This window comes from Phascolarctos cinereus, unplaced genomic scaffold (assembly GCF_003287225.1).
Source record: "Phascolarctos cinereus isolate Bilbo 61053 unplaced genomic scaffold, phaCin_HiC Scaffold_1;HRSCAF=81, whole genome shotgun sequence".
NCBI classification, from domain to species: Eukaryota; Metazoa; Chordata; class Mammalia; order Diprotodontia; family Phascolarctidae; genus Phascolarctos; species Phascolarctos cinereus.
In genome coordinates, this window is record NW_027555514.1 from 65,335,730 (window position 1) to 65,354,739 (window position 19,010).

At 44.0% G+C, this 19,010-nt stretch overlaps 1 protein-coding gene across 1 annotated transcript in view; it reads right to left on the reverse strand.

The window, feature by feature from the left end:
• MKX (mohawk homeobox) overlaps positions 1-17,365 on the reverse strand; it is a 108,606-nt gene extending 91,241 nt beyond the window's left edge. The window contains exons 1-3 of the mRNA XM_020990524.2: positions 17,085-17,365; positions 13,786-14,055; positions 11,150-11,309 (exon numbers count right to left, since the gene is read on the reverse strand). Of these exons, the coding sequence (XP_020846183.1) occupies positions 11,150-11,309; positions 13,786-13,976 (351 nt within the window). The 5' untranslated portion in view covers positions 13,977-14,055; positions 17,085-17,365. The remainder of the gene's footprint in view (positions 1-11,149; positions 11,310-13,785; positions 14,056-17,084) is intronic.
• Between the last annotated feature and the right edge of the window lie 1,645 nt (positions 17,366-19,010).

A 19,010-nucleotide genomic window follows, 5' to 3' on the forward strand; every position in this document is an offset into this window, starting at 1 on the left:
TATGATTTTGTTATTTGTAAGCCTTTGGCCTCTTCCACCTATTGACCTCAAACCATACTTCCCAACAAAGTTTTTGCCATCTGGGCCCACTTTCATATTGAGGTCATTTAGAATCAAGAAATATTTTGACATTTTTGGAGGATCTGGTCAAACTCTTCACAGGATTTCTCTCCTTATGCAGCCTCCTCAGTGACTGTTGGTACAAAAGCTGCAATGCTCTTCATTTGCTGCTTTCTTACATTCACCATGAGTGCAGTAAGGTCCAGGGACCAAGTATACCAGGAAACAACATTTCATAGAGTATTGGAAGGTAGAATGATGCCAGTTTCTCTAGCCCCTTCATTCCATTTCCATTTCCAAGGCCTGTGCAAGCTGGCCTTCCATTTGGCTAATACTCTTTTGTCTTCTGGTTTCATTTATTGTGAGAATGTCTACACTGATATGGTGCAGGCCTTCAAGGTGTGTGAATTTGCTAGCCATTGGGAAAATATCACACCTTAAAAATAACAACAGCTAAATGATGATTCCTAGTCAAAGTTTCTGACTTTCCTTTGCCATCATTCTGCCACCTTCACTATAGCAGTGAGATGAAAAAGGCTGCTTCAGATTTGACTGTTTGGGGGTGTGGTGGGTGCTCAGAACAGAACCATCTTTGGAACAAAGCAGAGATTCAAAAAGCATTCATTAAGCATCTCTGAAGTCCAGGACACTGGGCTTCAGTGACATTTGGGGAATTAGGCAGAACAGCAGAGATACCCAAGACTGGAGGTGGGTAAATGCCCCAATTTTCTAAGAGAGGAAGAAGGTAGATTTTGCAAACTAGAGGTCAATAAGCTCCACACTGATTCTTGGCCTAATGCTGGAACAAATTCTTGAAGGAACAGCTTTTGAGAATTTGGAGTGGTGATCATTAGGAGGCATCAAGGTTAAGGACGAAATCATGCCAAGCTAAACTCATGTCCATTTGTGATTGCATTATACTGTGATGTAGGGGAAACAAGAACGGAACAGAAGTCAAATTCTCATTTTCTAAACATATGGGCAAGTGGGCAAGTCACATGAATTCTCTGAGCCTCAGTTTCCTCATCTGTAAATGGGCAGAGTTAGCACTTAGAGGATGATGAGGCACCTTAGAGGCCATCTGGTCCAACTCCCTCATTGTACAGTTGAGAATACTGAGGCCCAAGGCCATAGAGTGACTTGCCCAAGGTCATACAATTTGCAAGCACTGGTGGTGGGATTTGAACCTGGTCCCTGAATGTGAAGTCAGTATTCCTTTTCCTGTACTACATTTCCTACGTCACAGGGCTGTTGTCAGCATCAACTGAATGAATGAATTCTAAAACACTTGCTAAGCCTATATTTATAAATACAATCCTAAACACTGTGCTAAGGTAGTGAGATACAGTAATGTCTGTCAAGCATTTATAACCCATAAAAGTACTTGACTGACAAGTCAGAGGAATGACAATATCTGGATTTCAGCAAGAGATCTGACAAAGCCCCTGTCAACTGAGATAGCTAAGGGGCATAGTAGATAGAGTATTAGAATTGGAGTCAAGAAGGTCTGAGTTCCAGTACAGCCTCAGATACTTTTAACTCTGGGCAAATTACTTAACCTCTCTCAGACTCAGTTTCTTTACCTGTAAAATGGGGATAATAAGAACACTTTCCTCACAGGGCTGTTGTTGGAGGGAAGAACAAAGGAGTCAACTTGTAAAGTGCTTTGCAAACCTTAGAACACTATATTTTGTTGTTGACTCCTGGTGAGCTCATTTGGGGTTTTCTTGGCGAAGATACTGGCGTGGTTTGCCATTTTCTTCTCCAGCTCATTTTACAGATAAGGAAACTGAAGCAGACAAGGTTCAGTGACTTGCCCAGGGTCACACAGCTAGGAAGTATCTGAGGCCAGATTTGAACCGAAGAAGATGAGTCTTCCTGACTTCAGGCCCAGCACTCTATCCACTGTGCCACCTAATTATCCCAAGGTACTATATAAATGCTGGCTATAATGAATATCCTGGTGGACAATATGGAGAAATGTGGCTCAGTTCAATGAGGTAGATTCAGAACCAGATGAATGACAAGACAGGGATTATCCATTAAGAAGATCAATCTTATGCTATCCATCCCCAGAGAAAGAATTGATGGTGTCTAAATACAGATCAAAACATATTTTTTTAAACTTTATTTTCTTAAGGTTGTTTTTGTCTATGTTTTCATTCACAATATGACGATTACAGATATGTTTTGCATGACTACACATGTATAACCTATATAGAATTGCTTGCCTTCTCAGTGAGAAGAAGTGAGGAGGGAGGAAGGGAGAGAATTTGGAACTCAAAGTTTTAAAAACAATTGTTCAAATTGTTTTTATATGTAACTGGGGAAGACTAAAATACTTTAAAAAAAAAACCTTGATCAATCTCAACCTGGAAGAAGGGCCCTAATAGGGGTGTTTTGAGATTCTCTCCTTGATTCTAATGGATTTAACATTTTTTTTTGGATTTAACATTTCTATCAATGAATATTTATCAATATTTATCAAATTTTCAAATGACATGAAATTGGCAGAGATAACTGGCACACCAGATAATAAAACTGAGATTCCCCAAAGATCTGAACAGCCTAGAAACATAGGCAGAATCTAATAAAGGTGAAATTGGACTCAAGTCAACAAACACACAAGACACTATTTCTTGGAATAGATGTAAAGTTCTGCAGTTATGTTAAAAACAATCAGTTGCATCAGCTGAGGATGGTGGGGAGGTTTTGGCTTAACTACAACACACACATAACACACACACACAAATCTTTGATGTTCTAATTGACTCCAAGGTAAGTATGAATTAAAAGTGTGACATAGCAACCAAAAAAACTAAATCAATCTGAGAATGAATTCACAGATTATTGTTTCCAGAATAAGGAAGGTAATACTCCCACTGTATTTTTGTCCTTGAGTATCGTTCAGTTCTGGGCACCACATTTTAAAGGAATTGGCGGGGTTAGTCTTATCATGCATCCAAAGGCAACAGAAAACATCATTTCACTGGAAGTTTGGTCATCTAGCATCGTAATGTTCAGGATAAGCACTTGCAAAAATGTCACTAAGAAACCAACTGCATTTTAATACCGCTATCTGTGGCAGAACGGCAGGAGGTAGAATAATTCTCTTAAGAACTTACAAAACACTCCAATTTCAACTGACATATACTTTGACAGTCAGTGTTTTCAAGGCAAAGTTGGGCACAAGAAAAGTGGGCAAACTATAACAGAAAATATATTTCAGGAATAAAAAATGAGAAAGGCTGAAAGTTCTTAGTCTATACTAGAGCCTCATGCCTATACAACATGAATACTTTCTTTGGAAAGACCATTCGAAATAGGCAATGAGATGAAAGAGAGTGGACAGAATTCCCTTTGGGAAACTGCAGTTCTTTCAATGACCCCAAGATTTTCCTTTTTCAAAAGGCCCCTATTTTTACCAATTCTTTCAATGATATATCACGATAAGCCATGGGATTCCACAGATTCCAAAGAACTGAAGTTGAGGATTACCCAAAGAGCAAATGGAGACGCTCATGTTGGGTATAAGCAGGCTGCAATGTATTACAAATGAGGAATTGCATAGGAGAAGTAGAGGAAAGACTTCAGCAGAGAAACATATGGTCAGAAAGGAAGGTGAGCCAGTGACACAGACAATGAAGGACAAGTGATGGAAAGCCTGCATGTCCACATAATGTCCAAAGATCTTGATGAAGACCCTCATAATGTTGATTGGGCCCTCAGTGATAAATTTATTAGAGAATATGGACAAAAGTCTCAAAGGCCAAGAGTTCTAGACATGGTTGGATTGCGGTCTGCAGTAGTAAAGTATCCACATCAGTGAGATCACAGATATATTAACCAATGGATTGAAATATTTAAATACGTGCAAAATATTATTCCCAGGAATAGCATCATGCTTTGCTCGTAGATGAAAAAAAATCCATTTTACCAGTCGAGGATCAGAACATTTAGCTTAACTTTTATTCACATGAAAATGACTACGGGCTTTTCAGTAACTGCAAGGTCAATGTGAATCAAAATTTTAGCTTGGCAGCCAGAAAAGCTATCATGATCTTCAGCTGCATTTGTGAAAGAAGAGTATCCAGAATGAAAGGAGATGATCCTACCATGTCTTTCCTTGGTCAAGTTACATCTAGAGTAAGACTTTGCCTTAGTCAGACTATATGTGGAATATGGCATTTGTGAGGGGCAAGCCTAACTCAGGCCAGCGCTCTGTGGTCCTGTTAATTCGTATTTCATGTTGGGTAGAAATGAGGTTCTCAGAGGTCATGTACCAGTTAACAAAGGAGGTTTACTTAGCCTTAGCATAGAGAGGATATTCAACAAGGATACTCTGGCATTTAGCTTGGGTAGGCATATGGTCTTCTCCATATGATAACATCTGGTCAGCAGGGCAGGGTGTAGTGACTAGTGGTCTTGGGACATCCTGTCAAGTCTGAAGGGTCCTAACCTCCATTTGGGTGGGTATTTTTTATGCCTTTAGGTAACCAGGAAGCCTGAGATCAAGAAAGGCATAGTATAAACCTTGGCCCTTCACTTATGAAATTCTAGGGAAATGGCAACTCTTTTAGGGAAAAATTAGCCTAAAATGTTGCAAGGTGGAGAAGAATCCTAGTAGATAATGATTGTATTACAGTGTTCAGTCCTGGACATCTGTTTTAGAATATGTCACCAAGCTGGTACAGACCAAGGCAAAAATAACCAGTGGACTTCAAAACAAAATATACAAGAATTGTTCAAAGAAACTAGGATATTTAGCTGCATAAAAGATTATTTCTGGGGATGGGAGTGGGGTTGGGAGCATGGTTAACCATGGCATTTACATATGTGACATATTGGAAAGTGGGATTAGATTTATCTTTTGGGCCCCAGAAGAAACGGTGTAAGTTACAGAAAAGCAATTTTTAACTCAATGTAAAGATGAATTTTCTAACTACAGCTATTTAAAAAAAATGGACTGCCTTGAGAGTTAATGAATCTTTTACCCCTGGAGGTATTTCAAAGCAAAAGCTAGATGACCACTGCTCAAGGATGCTGGAGAGGGAATTTATGCTTCAGACAGACACTAGGCTAACTGATCTCTTAGATGCTTTTGAACTCTAAGACTGTGAGTTTAATACAAACACAGAACAGATCTTTCCAAACCGATTTCACAAGACTGATTGAAGTTCAATCTATTAATATGCTCATAATGTCAACTATATCAATATTTTATTATCTGAAATTCAGAGTGGACTCCAACCCTGGATTTATCCCAGGTGCTTAATCCAAGATGCCAACAGTTGACCAAGAGGTTACTAAGGTAGAGAAATAAAACTTTCACGTATAGAGTTTCTACTAAAGAAAGAAAACTTTACCAGTTTAATGATAGTAAAAATATTGGTTCAAACTTTTTACCTAGAATGTAGCATGAGGAGGCCCTCAGTGTGTCATGATTTTCCTTAAAGCCTTTTTTACATGAAAAAGGGCTCCAGAGTGAGTCTAGTGGTCTTTGAATTGGCATTTTCAAGTCAAACTCATAGTTTACAAAACCCTGTATTTTATGGTGACAGCTTCAAAGCCCCAGACTTTAGCTGGCAGAGAAAACTGGGTAATTTTCGTGCTACGCTAATGGGGCTTCTTTGCATCCATCATGTTGACACGGTAATCATCACACTAAACCTAAAGAGTTAGCTTGGAAGTCGTCCATCTTATAATACATGAAAACGAACAAGTTTATTGTAGATTATTCAGCTGAAATATTTATCACCTGACTTCCATACAACGGCAGATAACTCAAAATTTATGTGTGGAGTAATGCAAATAGATTGATCTGGGCTTTAGTTAAATATTTTACCAGTTACCATGAAGCCTGCGTACTCCCGACTTAATGGTAGGCATAGAGAAGAAAACAAAATAGGGCAGAGTGCAGGGTAAAACTTTAATCCAATCAATTCCATTTAACAAGAATTGTTCCATGGATATGCTCTTAGCTTACTGTAATAGAATAGGTAGCAGCACCCACTTTTCTGAATTCCTTCTTAATATTTTTTCAATTCCATGTGAAAAGCATCAAATTTTGAACTTTCTAACAAAAAGAAAAGAATTTCAGCATTCTATTTTTGAGATATAATCTTGGACCCTATAAGCACTATACTTTGGGATCATTAGAAAAAATTAAGGAATCCCAACAAGTCCGTGTTCACACTCCACCTCCATGTATATGTTAGAGTAATTTAATTCCTGTCCAAAGACACATTCATAAAAAACCCGAGATCTTTAGACTGTCCCCACTTCCATCTCTCTCAGAAGATTGCTTCAGGCCCAATTTTTTCATGTTACTTATCAAGAAGAACTAAGAATTTTTCAGAAGGAAGACGAATCAACTAATTTCCACCCTTTCAGAGCTATCCTTATATAAACTTGTATGTTATGAAAATCTTAGCCACATATACTCATGATCTTGATCATGTAAAAGCAAATCAATTTTATTCCATAAAATGGCTATTATTATTATTATTTTCTTTTAGAAAGGAAATTCTTTCACCATCCCTTTTTATCTATACAACACATACATATACACACAAATGCTTAAATCTAATTAAATAGTAAAAATAAGAAATAAAAAGATTCCAGACTAATAATGCAAATGAAAGCATAACAAATATGTGACCAATTAGATCAGGCCTGCTGATTCTAATGGGAGGGATAAAATGGAGAAACATAAATTAATTGAGATGTTCAGGTCTGTTTTTGTTTTGTTGGGAGAGTATGGGTTTTGATTTATTATCCTATTACTATTAGAGAGAAAGGCAGGCTGGCATTATGGATAGGACTCCGACCTCAGAGCCAGCCATCTGCCTAAGTTCATATACAACCTCTGACACATACCTGCTGTGGGGCCTTGGGCAAGCCACTTAACTTCTCAGTGGACCCAGACAATTCAGTAATTCACTAAGTTATACAACTGTTCCTGGTCTGTTTTGGTAGAGGGAGTTTCTTTGCTGAGGAGTTCTTTACACAAGTGATGTCAAACTCAAATAGAAATAGGGCCGTTAACCGTACCTAAGGATTCCTGCCTGCTGCATATTGACAGTTTTAAAATGTAATACTATGTATGTTTTATTGTATTTTAATTTACTTTGTTAAATATTTCCCAATTACACTTCAAACTGGTCTGAGCTGTACTTGACTATATTGTGGGCCATGTGCATCCCTAGCAGGAAGTTTGACACCTTGTTTTACATAGGACATCACAGATTCAGACAAAAAGAAAACAACTCCAAGTACAGAAAGTCATTATCACAATGAAATGAAGACAGTAATAGCATCTCTCTCCCAGGATTGCCATGAGTGTTCAGTGAGATAAGGCATATAAAATAAATGTGTCCACTCCTCTAATTATCATTAATCTACTTCCATTTCAGTTTCAGGCTTTCTTGTTAACTTCTAGAGAGAGAAGCAATCCACTTGAAAAGTTATTATTATTATCCAAGACTAGATAAAGTAGACAAAACTGCTCCTTCTAAAAGCCTGAGACTTTGAATTTCCTACCTTGAAAGACCCACTCAAAAGTAAACTGTAAATGGAAAAGGAAATATCAAAATACATGACATTCTAGAAGGCAATTAAGCAAAAGAATGAACAGGTGACTTCATAGTTGGCGTATATCATATTGGTATATAGTGATAAGACAGTGAATTCATGGAGATAAGAGAAAATTCTCTGGATAGATAGATATACGTATATACACACACATACACTATATATACACACATGTAGATTTTTACACACATACACATGTGTATATGTTTATATATGTATATATGTGTGTATATACATATGTGTGTATACATATGTATATATAATATAACCTCAAATACTTCCACAGATAAGGAAGATAATAAAAATCATTTACATTTGGCCCTCTATGATATCAACAGACAAAGTCTTCACATGTTACTGACAATGATAACATCAATGAAATATTACATTTGTAATCCCTGAGAATGTTTTAAAACGGGGACATCGTTAACCAGATTCACTCAGCTTACAACATAGACACTTTAGAAAACAACTTTAGGGGTAAAATTGCTCTCAGTCATTACTCCTTTAGAGTAAGCTCTTTAGGATTTTTGAGAGAGAAGGAGAAATACTAGACATAAACTAATTTACTCACTGGGAGACCCCAATACCCTCTGTAAGTTGGTCTCTGATTTACAGGAATTTAAGTGTCAGCTTCATTGCCCCCTGCACTCCAAAGTACTTAAGTAGTAAGGATCTCCCTTTCTTGGTTCAAGATCTGCTTTGGTTGCCCAGACTATGTATTATATATTTTCCCTGTGCAGATGTCCCCAGAGCCTATATGAGAAAAGCTGCACCCAAATGATGTCAGTTTGGTTTAGACAGAGAGCTCGTCAGTTATTCTAACTAAACTTTTCTTTTTCCCACTTCAAAGCTCCTGAAACCAACTATATTAAACACACAATTTGTATATTATGGAACAGGTATTATTTATTGCCATAAATCATGATTTCTGCTTCATTTAGAAACCTATGCAAGACATTCTATGGCCTTCTCCATTTTGGTGCCAATTTTGATTTATTGGGGCTTACATGTAAGAGAAAGAAAAATGAACATCTTGAATGGAAAGGACTTTCCTATAAATTAGCTATCATGACATTTACCCTAAAAAATGCTAGTAATGTGGATTTGAACCACCACATATGTGTGTCAAATTATTTTTACTCCTGATTAAAATGACAAATGCTTTGATTTCAGCTCCAATCAAAATATTTAACTGGGCCAACCAAACTTAAATATCCTTGCTAATAACAAATTGTAGCTTTAGTCACTGCTGAGGTTTTTTTTTTTAAGGCTAAATAAAAACATAAGTTTTCTTCGTTTACAACTTGAAAAATATACCAAATGTTGAAATATGGCTTTATTCAAAGTATTTTTGTGTGTTTGGCTTAAACCAAGGAAAATAAACCAATGTACTGTTCCCATCACTGTCTAGCACCCAGACATCTCTAAAAGCAACTGTACTCTCAAAATAAATGACACCTGTCATGCTAAGATTTTGTCATTTGGATTTGTTTTCAGAAGTGAGTAACTTTCTGATTTGAATAATTTATTAAGAAACTGAAAAAGTCTAATTAAATTTATTCATACATACATCTTGTGATCTGAATCTTTATTAATGCTCTCATCTAACACTTATACAAAACACTACCAAAAATAAATTCTTGCTAAAAGACAGCACTGCAAATGACCTTTTTCTGCCCAGTTGTATTCAGAAAAAATTGTTTCATAACTCTCAAGAAAAAAAAGAGTACAAATTCTGAGTGTTCTTATGATTATTCCTAAATGCTTTAGAATATTACCTTTCATTTATCTTATACTTATTTCAGGCATTTCAATCATTTCATTTCTATTAGAAACCCAGTGCTTTAGGGACTTGCCTAGTATTCACAGATGCAAAACAGCCCTATTTCTGAGATATGTTACCTGTCTTCCACTATCCTCTCTCCTTCCTCTGACTTTTGATTATTTTTAACAAAGTTCATGGTACCATCTTCATTGGGAAAGAAAGACATTTCTACCACTTTTCAAATATGACAAGGTCACTCAGACACATGAATGGAATGTTAACAGAATCCTCCTTCCCCCCCCAAAACAAAATAGATTCTCACAGGAAACTTAAGTCCAGCAGCTTTTCTGTCCCCTAACTCCTCCCCACAACACACACATACAAATTCTATAAACCATTTTTGGATCTGCCATGTGCACCCAACTTGGTGTGAAGTAAGCATTCAGAAAAATTTCTACTGTATTACATGACCTTCATTAAAGGGTTCTAAGTTTGGAATTCTTCTGCATGGGGATATTTCTATACATGGTACAGGACCAAAGATTCCAAATCCTTGTTTATCACACACCTTGTAAAGATCACTGCCACCCCACCCCCCCCTCACCCCCACTTCTCCCCACCCTTCTTCCATGCCTGTGAATATGTATGAAATACGCTCCATTCTTGATCTCTCAGGAGGAACGCTATAAAACCACAAACCCAGAAATCCCTCTTCTCCATCCCACCCCCCCAACAAACAGCAAACAAAACCCACTACTATAAAACAGCTCAATTGTGATTTCTTACTGTTTTGTATGATACTTTCACACACTTTATCTCATTTCATTCTTGCAACCACCCTGTGAGGATTGGGGCAATTTTACAAATGAGGAAACCGGTACAAAGGTAAAAATGACCTGCCCAGGGTTTATAGAATACTAAATTGCTAAGAATTGAGTTTGTCTGATTCTCTTCTTGTCCAGTGTTGTTGCACTATTCCATGTAGGGGTCTGCACAATCTCTCAGTTACAGTTTTATAAATCAACCTTCCATGGGATACCTAAGAAACCCAAACATTCAATTTACAATTGAGAGTGGGCTCATGGGTTTCTCCATGCTGGGACAGAGGTGGAACAGGCATCAGGTAAAAAGATGTCTTGGATATAAGACTGTAGGTGCAGTGTGGTACAATGGAAAGAACACAGATGCTGGAGTTACAGGGCCTGGGTTCAAAACATGCCTCTGCCACTTACTAGCTGGGTGACCTCCAGGCAACTCACATCCCAAGCCCTGAATTTCCTCATCAGTTAAACGAGGAAATTGGACAAGATAGTATTTGAGGTCCCTCTCACTTTACATTTGTAATCCAAAACCCTTCCTCTCCCCTGACTCTCCTTTTAGATGTCCCCAAACTACTGAAAAACCTTTCTCCTTGCTACAGACCACTACAATTCCTCTTTTCCTCTCTAAGAAAGAAGAAGGCTAAGGCAGCAGCTTCAACCAGCCTTACTTTTAAAAGCTGGTCTTGCCTTACATGAAATAACTGATGTCATCATAGGATTCCTGGTTCAAAAATTCCTTAAAGGCCAACCTTCTTCTTTTATGGGGGAGGAAATGGAGGCAGAGAAGGGCCCAAGCCACACAATGAGTAATGATAGGATCTGAACCCAGCTCTTAAACCAAACTGACTCATGCCTCGGCAGAGGCAGGAGCCTAGAAAATCGTGGGCCCAAGTAAGCCCTGGTTTACCTGCACCAAGGTCATCTGGGAGCCTAGAGCCAAGAGGATCTTCTCGGTCTTGGTGGGGTATGGGTTGTCCCGATGCTTGTAAAGCCACTGTTTGAGGGGCCTCGCCATGTCCTGCAGGGCCTGCCGCTTGTGCCTCACTTTTCCTCCGTTCTGCCGAGCCCTGGGAAAACCGGAGATGAGATGCAGGGTTGAATCAGTATAGCATGACAAATAATTAGAAATCCTGTTAAGTTCCTTCCCCTGTCCAGATACCCTGCCTCCTCTCTCCAGAAAGGGCTGGAGAGGGAAGCACACCATCGCCCACTCCTCTTCTTATCCCCTTCCAGGACGTCTAATCCCAACGCACTGGATCAGAACCTGTCCATTCCAAAGGCTAGGTCCTTTCCCAAGTGTGCATTGCTTTATACCATCCAGACTCAGGAACTAGCTAGCCTTGAACAGAGGTCAGCTGGCAACTGTAGCCTTCAGCAGACAGGGATAGCAACAGGAAGAAAATGCTGGGGTAGTTGTAGAATCACCTTGTTAGACCATTGGGAAACACAGAGGCTGGAAGCAACAAGGTAAATGAGGGTCGGGTAAGGTGAGGTGAATGGTGGTTAATGCCTTCTATGCGGGGAAAGGGGATTCTCAAGCTTGTGTTCCATGCTTGTCCTTAAGGGAAGAGGGGAGGGGTGTGTGTGTGTGTGTGTGATTGAAGGGAGGAGGGGGATTCGGAGAGGCCTGCCTTTGACCGCCCAGCTGCACTGTGCCCCTTCTCGCCAACCACGATCTCCTAAGCAGCCCATCTGGGGAGTAAGAGGTACTAGGTCTAGGACCTTTGCTGGTTCTTTAGAATTTCTTCAGGGAACCCAGACTTCAGTGTCCGAGGTTTCTCACATCCTATTTTATTCCACATGGTTACAGGAAAGGACAACACCATTTCCAAGCTTGTACAGCAGAAATATGATACGCAGAAATTGGGAGAAAATAAAAGTGCACCGTGGTTAGCACCCCAGGCCCCACTTGTTCTCGGCTCCAAGATGGGGATGTGGTCACGCTTTGGGTAGGCTTCTAATAATGAGGAGTTTAGCAGCTAACAGAGCTGAAGACTTTGGGGGAAGAGGATCGGGCGGTGTAAGAAGGGCCTTGTTGAAAGAAATAGATCTGGGGGAACAGGAGACCAGAAAAAGCAAAGGCGGCCCAGCAATGTTTCCAATAAAACGCCTGTTAAGGCTGGAAGCCTCCGACAAAGAGCAGGCGCAGGGCGGCTGTGCTGCCCCGCAGCCCCGGGAGGTGTCGCCCGTGGGCCGCCCGGAGCGTCCGGCGGCCGACTCCGGATTGTCGCCTGCTTCGTGGCCCCTTTGGGTTTCTGCCTTTTAAAAGACTTCATTTGAAATCTAATTCCATCGGAATCGCGGGTAATAAACTTCTGAAGAAACTTAACCTCGACTCTCCGGACCAGCAACACCGCGGAGCGCAGGAGCTGATGCAATTGTGAAGGTGCAAGGAGAAAGAAAGCTCGCACATGCCCCACATTAACCCAACTGGCCGGGCGCTAAACCCTATTAGGCTCCTGTCGGTGCCTCTGTCCCTCTCTCGGGAATGTTTTATCGGCTCTAAACCCTCGAGAACCCCCTCTCAGCCTCCGCCCACAGCAGCTCCTTCACTGAGCTAGAGCTCGAGTGCGGTCACTGCCGGCATGCGTTTCCTTCCACCCCACGGCTGCACTTCCTTCTGCCCTGCTAGGCTTGCCCACAGCTGGACAGATGCTCTGCAGAAGTTTGCCCTGAAAAGGGATGCGCTCCAAGGAGTCATCCTTTGCAAAAGTCCTCCTCTTACAGAGGGAAAGGAAGAAAGGAAGAAAGAAAAAGAAAGGAAGGAAAGAAAAAAGAAAGGAAGGAAGGAAAGAAGTAAAGAAGGAAGGAGGGAGGGAGGAAAGGAAGAAAGAAAACGAAAGGAAGGAAGGAAAGAAGAAAGAGAGAGAAAGAAAGAAAGAAAGAAAGAAAGAAAGAAAGAAAGAAAGAAAGAAAGAAAAAAGAAAGAAGGAAACTTTTAAAAAACCTCCTCTTTTTCTTTCTCTCTCTCTCTCTCTCTCTCTCTCTCTCTCTCTCTCTCTCTCTCTCTCTCTCTCTCTCTCTCTCAATCAGAAAGAGATTCTCCCAGTAGTCCAATCAAAACCGAAAAAGAGAATTCTCAGAAGCGACGAAGAAAGCTTTCCCCGGGGCTCGGGCCCTGGCTTTGCTTTCGGAATGCAGTTTAGCCATTCCCAGGCTTGCTTCAAGGATGCTCAGCCGCAATTGAACTGGGAAGGGGAATGCAGGATTGAAGGCTTACGGAATCCCTAAATTGGGCCTATTTAAGAGATTGGGATGGACCAGGGTAGAAAGTTAATCAGGTTAGAAGCTGACTCTGTCTTGAGAAGCAGATGATGAAAACCGTAAAATGTTAAGCGCAGGACCCCGGAGATGAAAACCAGCTACTTCAAATCACTGAGAGACAGAAACATGCTTCCGAGCTCTTTCACCAGAGCAATTTCACACACACACACACACACACACACACACACACACACACACACACACACACACACACACACTCCATATTTACTTTCCCACCACATAAGGATGGGAGCTAGTAGAAGGGGATAGGGGACATACCCTGTCCTCCTGTGTCTGAGACTGAGGTTATCTTTGATTGATGGGCTGTCGGGAATGACCACCTCCTGGTGGTGGTGGTGGGCCCCATCCAGGACCCCGTTGTAGGGTCGACCACCCCGCTCCCTCTCCTTGGCGCCGCTGTCCTCGAAAAGCACTTGGCTACTGAGCTTATTGAAGACGATGGTGTTCATGGTCCAAGCTGGGAGGCCGTAGCTTTGCGGCCGCAGCGACTAGGAGACGTGCAGTTTGGAAGTCCAGATGACTTGATTTCTGCGGAGAAGAAGGCGCATCAGGTTACTCGAGGAAACAGTTCACATCCCAGCGAGTCCCCAGGACCGAGAGAGGGATTTCGAGGCTAACTTGGCCCAGAGATCTGGCTCGGAAGAGAGTCTGGGGTTGGGGGTGGATGGGTGGAAGTAGGGGCGGAGGGAGATGGGAGAACGTTTTGAATAGACAGCATCGCACCTGGGCTTGGGGGCGGGGGTACTTGCCCGGTCAGGCCATGCCCGGATCATCACCTCCCTTTTTGGGGGCAAACTTTCCCTATTGGGCTACCGACTACATCTACTCTGGTTTTACCTAGCAATCAGGCTGAACAGTCACCCACAGACACCTTCATCACTACCCCCAGTCTTCCTCTAAGGATTCGGTGTGAGGATCGGGGAATAATTTAGAATGTCCCCCTCCACCGTGGGGGGTTTTGAATTTTTAAAAAAGAGCCATCCTTTCCAGAGGTTTCATTCTGAGGAAAGCACACTGCAGAAGATGGGGGGGGGACCGAATGGCGGAATATGCAGGGGCTGTTGCCTCAATCTCCCCTAGTTTAGACCCGGCACTGCCAAGGAAGTTAAAGCAGATGCTGCAGCTGGGAAGACAGGATCACGAGAATCAATAATCTAAAGAATCAAGCGACCAACCGGGATTGGGATATTTTTATTGTGTCCTAATTCCGGATGTTTTTAGGCACAAACTCCATACTGGACTCGATCCTGGATTAAGAAATCAGGGCTGAGGACTGAAGTTGAATGAAGAAGAATGATTGACTCTAGACCTGGAAAGTAGAGTCAGTCAGGGTTGGGTCAAAGTCCCTTCTTCATCTCTGCAGGCGCTGCAGTGCCCAGGAAATCCTGCCAAGCCCTCTTTTCCTCTGGACAGTGAATTCCCAGGATCCTCCACACTATATCAGCCCCCACTTCTTCGCCCCATCCCCCGACACAAACACACACACACACACACACACACACACACACACACACACACACACACAGAGGCAGAGGAGCCTTGGCCAGCTGCTTTCCTACCAATAAGCCATTCGGTGAAACCGGGTTCCCACTTCCTAGATCCCTCACCACTGGGCAATAGCATTTCAAAGGCTGCAGACGTGAGGAGGGGAAGAAAGAGTCCAGGGAGCTTGCTCCCTGGGCAGTCCGGGCCCCACTCTTGCCTTTTCCTCCTCTCCTCTCTCTTCCAAGCTTACAGCAGCAGCCGCCTCCTCATTTCCCCCTCCCCCACCCCCCAGGCAGGCAGACCCGCTGCTTGTTGGCCCAAGCTTCAGCCTCGTGGAAACAGAAACAGACCGCCACGCTCACCTCCGAGGGGCGTGATGTTTTGTCTGCAGCTAGCATGCATTTGACCGCCACCAGGGAAACGTTAGGGAAAGTTTCTCATTGCCCAACCTTGAGCTGTATTACTGAACTTCAGCTTGCGGCTGGTCCCCTTCGCCACCCCCCTTCTCCTCTCACAGTCCCCCCTTCCCCAGAGTCTCTGGGCATCTCTTGTTTCATAAAATCAGCCCCCACCCCCTTTCCTGTAGCTGCTGAGGCAGCCTTAGATGTCGCCTTGGCCCTCGTCCTCCCCCCTGCGTTTATACGCGCGTGTGTGCGCGTGCACACACACACACACACGCACACTCGCCCACCCTCTCCCGGCCCATCACCCCCAGCCACAGCTGCAGTAGCAGCCCTTCTACGGTATTTAGGGCTGTGCACACAGAAATTAAAAAGATGGCCACTGTCAATATTTGTAAGGAGGTAATTCAGACGGTAGGCTTGGCTGCACGGTAAAATACAGCATGACTTGACGTCTGAGTCTTCCAGGAGGAGACAGGTACATCACTCTGCGAATGAGTGTGAGAGAGAGAGAGAGAGAGAGTGTGTGTGTGTGTGTGTGTGTGTGTGTGTGAGAGAGAGAGAGAGAGAGAGAGAGAGAGAGAAGAGAGAGAAGAGAGAGAGAAGAGAGAGAGTAGACACTGGATACATGTTTGAAAGTCACATCCTCAGATTTTCCACGGTTTGCTGCCTCTGCGCTACAAGCTGCTTCTTTCTCCCTCTTTCCCACCTCCCCGCCCCACCCCCCACCTCCAGCGCTCCATCGACTTTAAAAACAACAACACATCTCCCCACCCGCTACTACCTGGTGGGGGTGGGGGTGAGGGGTAGGTTTGTTGGCGTTTTGGTGATGGGCTTGTTTATTCCGATTGACTAAGGAAGCGGCCCGGGAGGTGCAGGTGAGGATGGAGGTGGCGGCTGCAGGGTTGGGGGTTGGGGGAGTGATTGAGAAAAAAGTGAAAGGCGGGGAAAGGGTAACTCTTGAGGTCCCGAGGCGAAGGGACGCGTAAATAACTGTCTCGGTGACCGCGAGCTAACCAAAAGAGAGACCGCCAGCTCCCAGTTTAAATTCCCACTCGGGGTCTCCCGGGAGTGAATGGCTGCGCTCCACGCCAAGCCCCTTGCCGGATTTCCAGGTAGTTTATTCCCAATCGCTCCTGGCACTCTTACTCGTTCACCTGAACCCTGGATTTGGGTCCCAAAGCCTGCGGCTGTTCGCTCGCTTAAGAATCACCATCGAAGATGCAGCTGCTGTCAGATGGTAATCTCGACTTCCCGACCCACGGACCTCTCTAGCTCTCCCCGACGCTTCCTCCGCTTTCAATCTACAGACTGGCGGGCTTGGGTCCGCGCCCGGTCGCAGGTCGAACGGGCGCGTTGGACAGACCCTGTGAGGCGCGGCTACTTTGCCCTGCATGCGGGGCCGGAGCGGACAGCGGCGTCGGCCCGCGGCTGCCCCAGCGCTGGCCGGCCCTCCAGGCTAGCGCTTTGCAGCCAGGTCCTCGGCGAGGCGCGAGGGAGGAAGAAAAGCCGGGCAGGGACGCGGGATGCCCTCCGCTCTCCTTCTCAGCCTGGAGTCACGCACAGGCTGCTCCCCAGCCTGCTCTCCAGCCAAAGTCGGCCACAGCAGCCGAGCCCGCTTTAGGGGAGAACCACTACTTCCCCACCTTCCCCCCAACCTCGGGAAGGTACCTGTTGCCGCGGAATCCAGTGGCTCTCTTCCGCGGGTAATAATCCAGCTTGGTTGCTATGCTCGTTCCCATCCCCACCACATGTTTTCTATGCATAGATCCCGGGCGCTAACCACACGAACCGCGTCCGCCTCCGCGCTTTATTTACCAAGCGGGCTGTGCGCGGCCCCGGAACATGGATAGAAAGACCTTCTCATGTTTCTCAGCTGCGGAGCTCAGCTCATGAACATCCTGCCATTGCGGAATCCACCTTCCCGGGCGGCGCCGAGGGGAGGACGCTCGGCCACACAGTGGAGGCGATTGTTAACTCCCTCAGATATTGTCTGCCTCCTCCCCGGCCAGCGCTCTTTCTAGTTGAGAGAGGGGCTCTCGCCTGGGCGTCCCCGCAGCCCCTAGGGGACCCTAGCGCAGGCTCCTTAACTCAGAGGAAGAATCCCCCACCCCTCTCCCTACCCCGAAATCAAGCGCTCATCGTCTTCTGGAAGAATTCAAATCACTCGTGGGCCCTGGGTACAGGCCTTCTAAAGAGATGGGGAGCTCACGAATTGCCCCCGAAGACCCAACTCCGCCAGGGCCTCGACCTCTAGGACAAATTTTAGCCAAGGGCGTCTAGTGATGTTTCCTTTCAGGGATTTCTTTGGGTTGAGAGACTGGTTTTGTTTAAGTGCCTAATGTGCAATAGTAGGAAAAAAGGGCTGAGTTAGAATGAGGGAGAAGACACTGTCACCAGGGAATGTGTTCTGTTCGGCCGGGGGGCACAGCCCGCATTTCCTTGTGCGTTTTGTCACTCAAGAACCTCCAGAGAATCGGGCCGTGTCTGTCTTCCCAGGGACACTGGTACTCTATAGCACCAGTGATTACGCTGCTCTGGTTACGTTATCCCGCAGAGATGCTCTTACTCCGGCATCAGACGGGCAGTCAATGTCATTCCCAGTCTGCCTGCACTAAAACAGCTACGAAAAGTGCGGGGTGTGCGTACTTGTGTCTGAGTGAATAAGAGACTGTCGGGAAATGCCTTAGGGAGAGGGAAGAAAGGGAAAGTCTGTGGAGATGTGGGTGTCATTCAAGCGTCTGCCAGGGACACTGGGCAAGATTGAGGTTTAGTTCCTTAAAATAATGACATCTATATATAAGGTTTCAGAACTCACACAGCGTTTCACATAGAAAACCGCATTTGATCCCCACAATAACTCGGTGAGGTAGACGCTGCAATAGTAATAATGATGCCTGTTTTACAGATGAGGACATTGAGGTTCGGAGAGGTGTTCACACAGCTAGGAAGCGTCAGAAGGATATGAATCTAGGTCTTCCTCACTGCAGGTTCTGCAGCAAGCCACGCTGCCTACGCTGCTCGCTGGGAACATGTTCTGAGTACGAAATTAGTTTTAGGAGACCAGGATTATGGATGGGGGCAGGGTTAGGCGAGTTGAGACAGGGTTGGGAGAGGACAAGTGCAGCAAAATAGGTGACACTCTGGAGTTCCCAACAGCTAGCTAGCAGCACAGATGAAAAAGAGAAGTAAACGAGTGACTGGGCAAAATGATCAGGAAAATAATTGTAGTCAATTCACCTAATAAGCTACTTTAATACTCAGAACCTGTGCCGCACCCCAGCTCCTGAGGTTTAAGCGCCCAAGCTGGCCAACCAAGGGGGCTCAAAAGTTCCTTAGTTCCTTATCAGTCTCCAGCCTGGCTCACCAAGTCGCTTCTGTTTACTCGCTTGGTTTCCTCTAGCTGGGCCGACAACTCCATGGCAAAGGCACCTTTTGTTGTTTCGTGAATAAAAAAGAAAAACCCGAGTTATCAGAAACCCGGAGGATTTTTAATCCTTCTCCCCTCCAAATTTAGGCAAGTCCAAGACAAGGCCGCCTAGAGATTTTTGAAAAGCTCATCTTTAAAAATGTTATTTCTGAGACCATTAGTCTCAG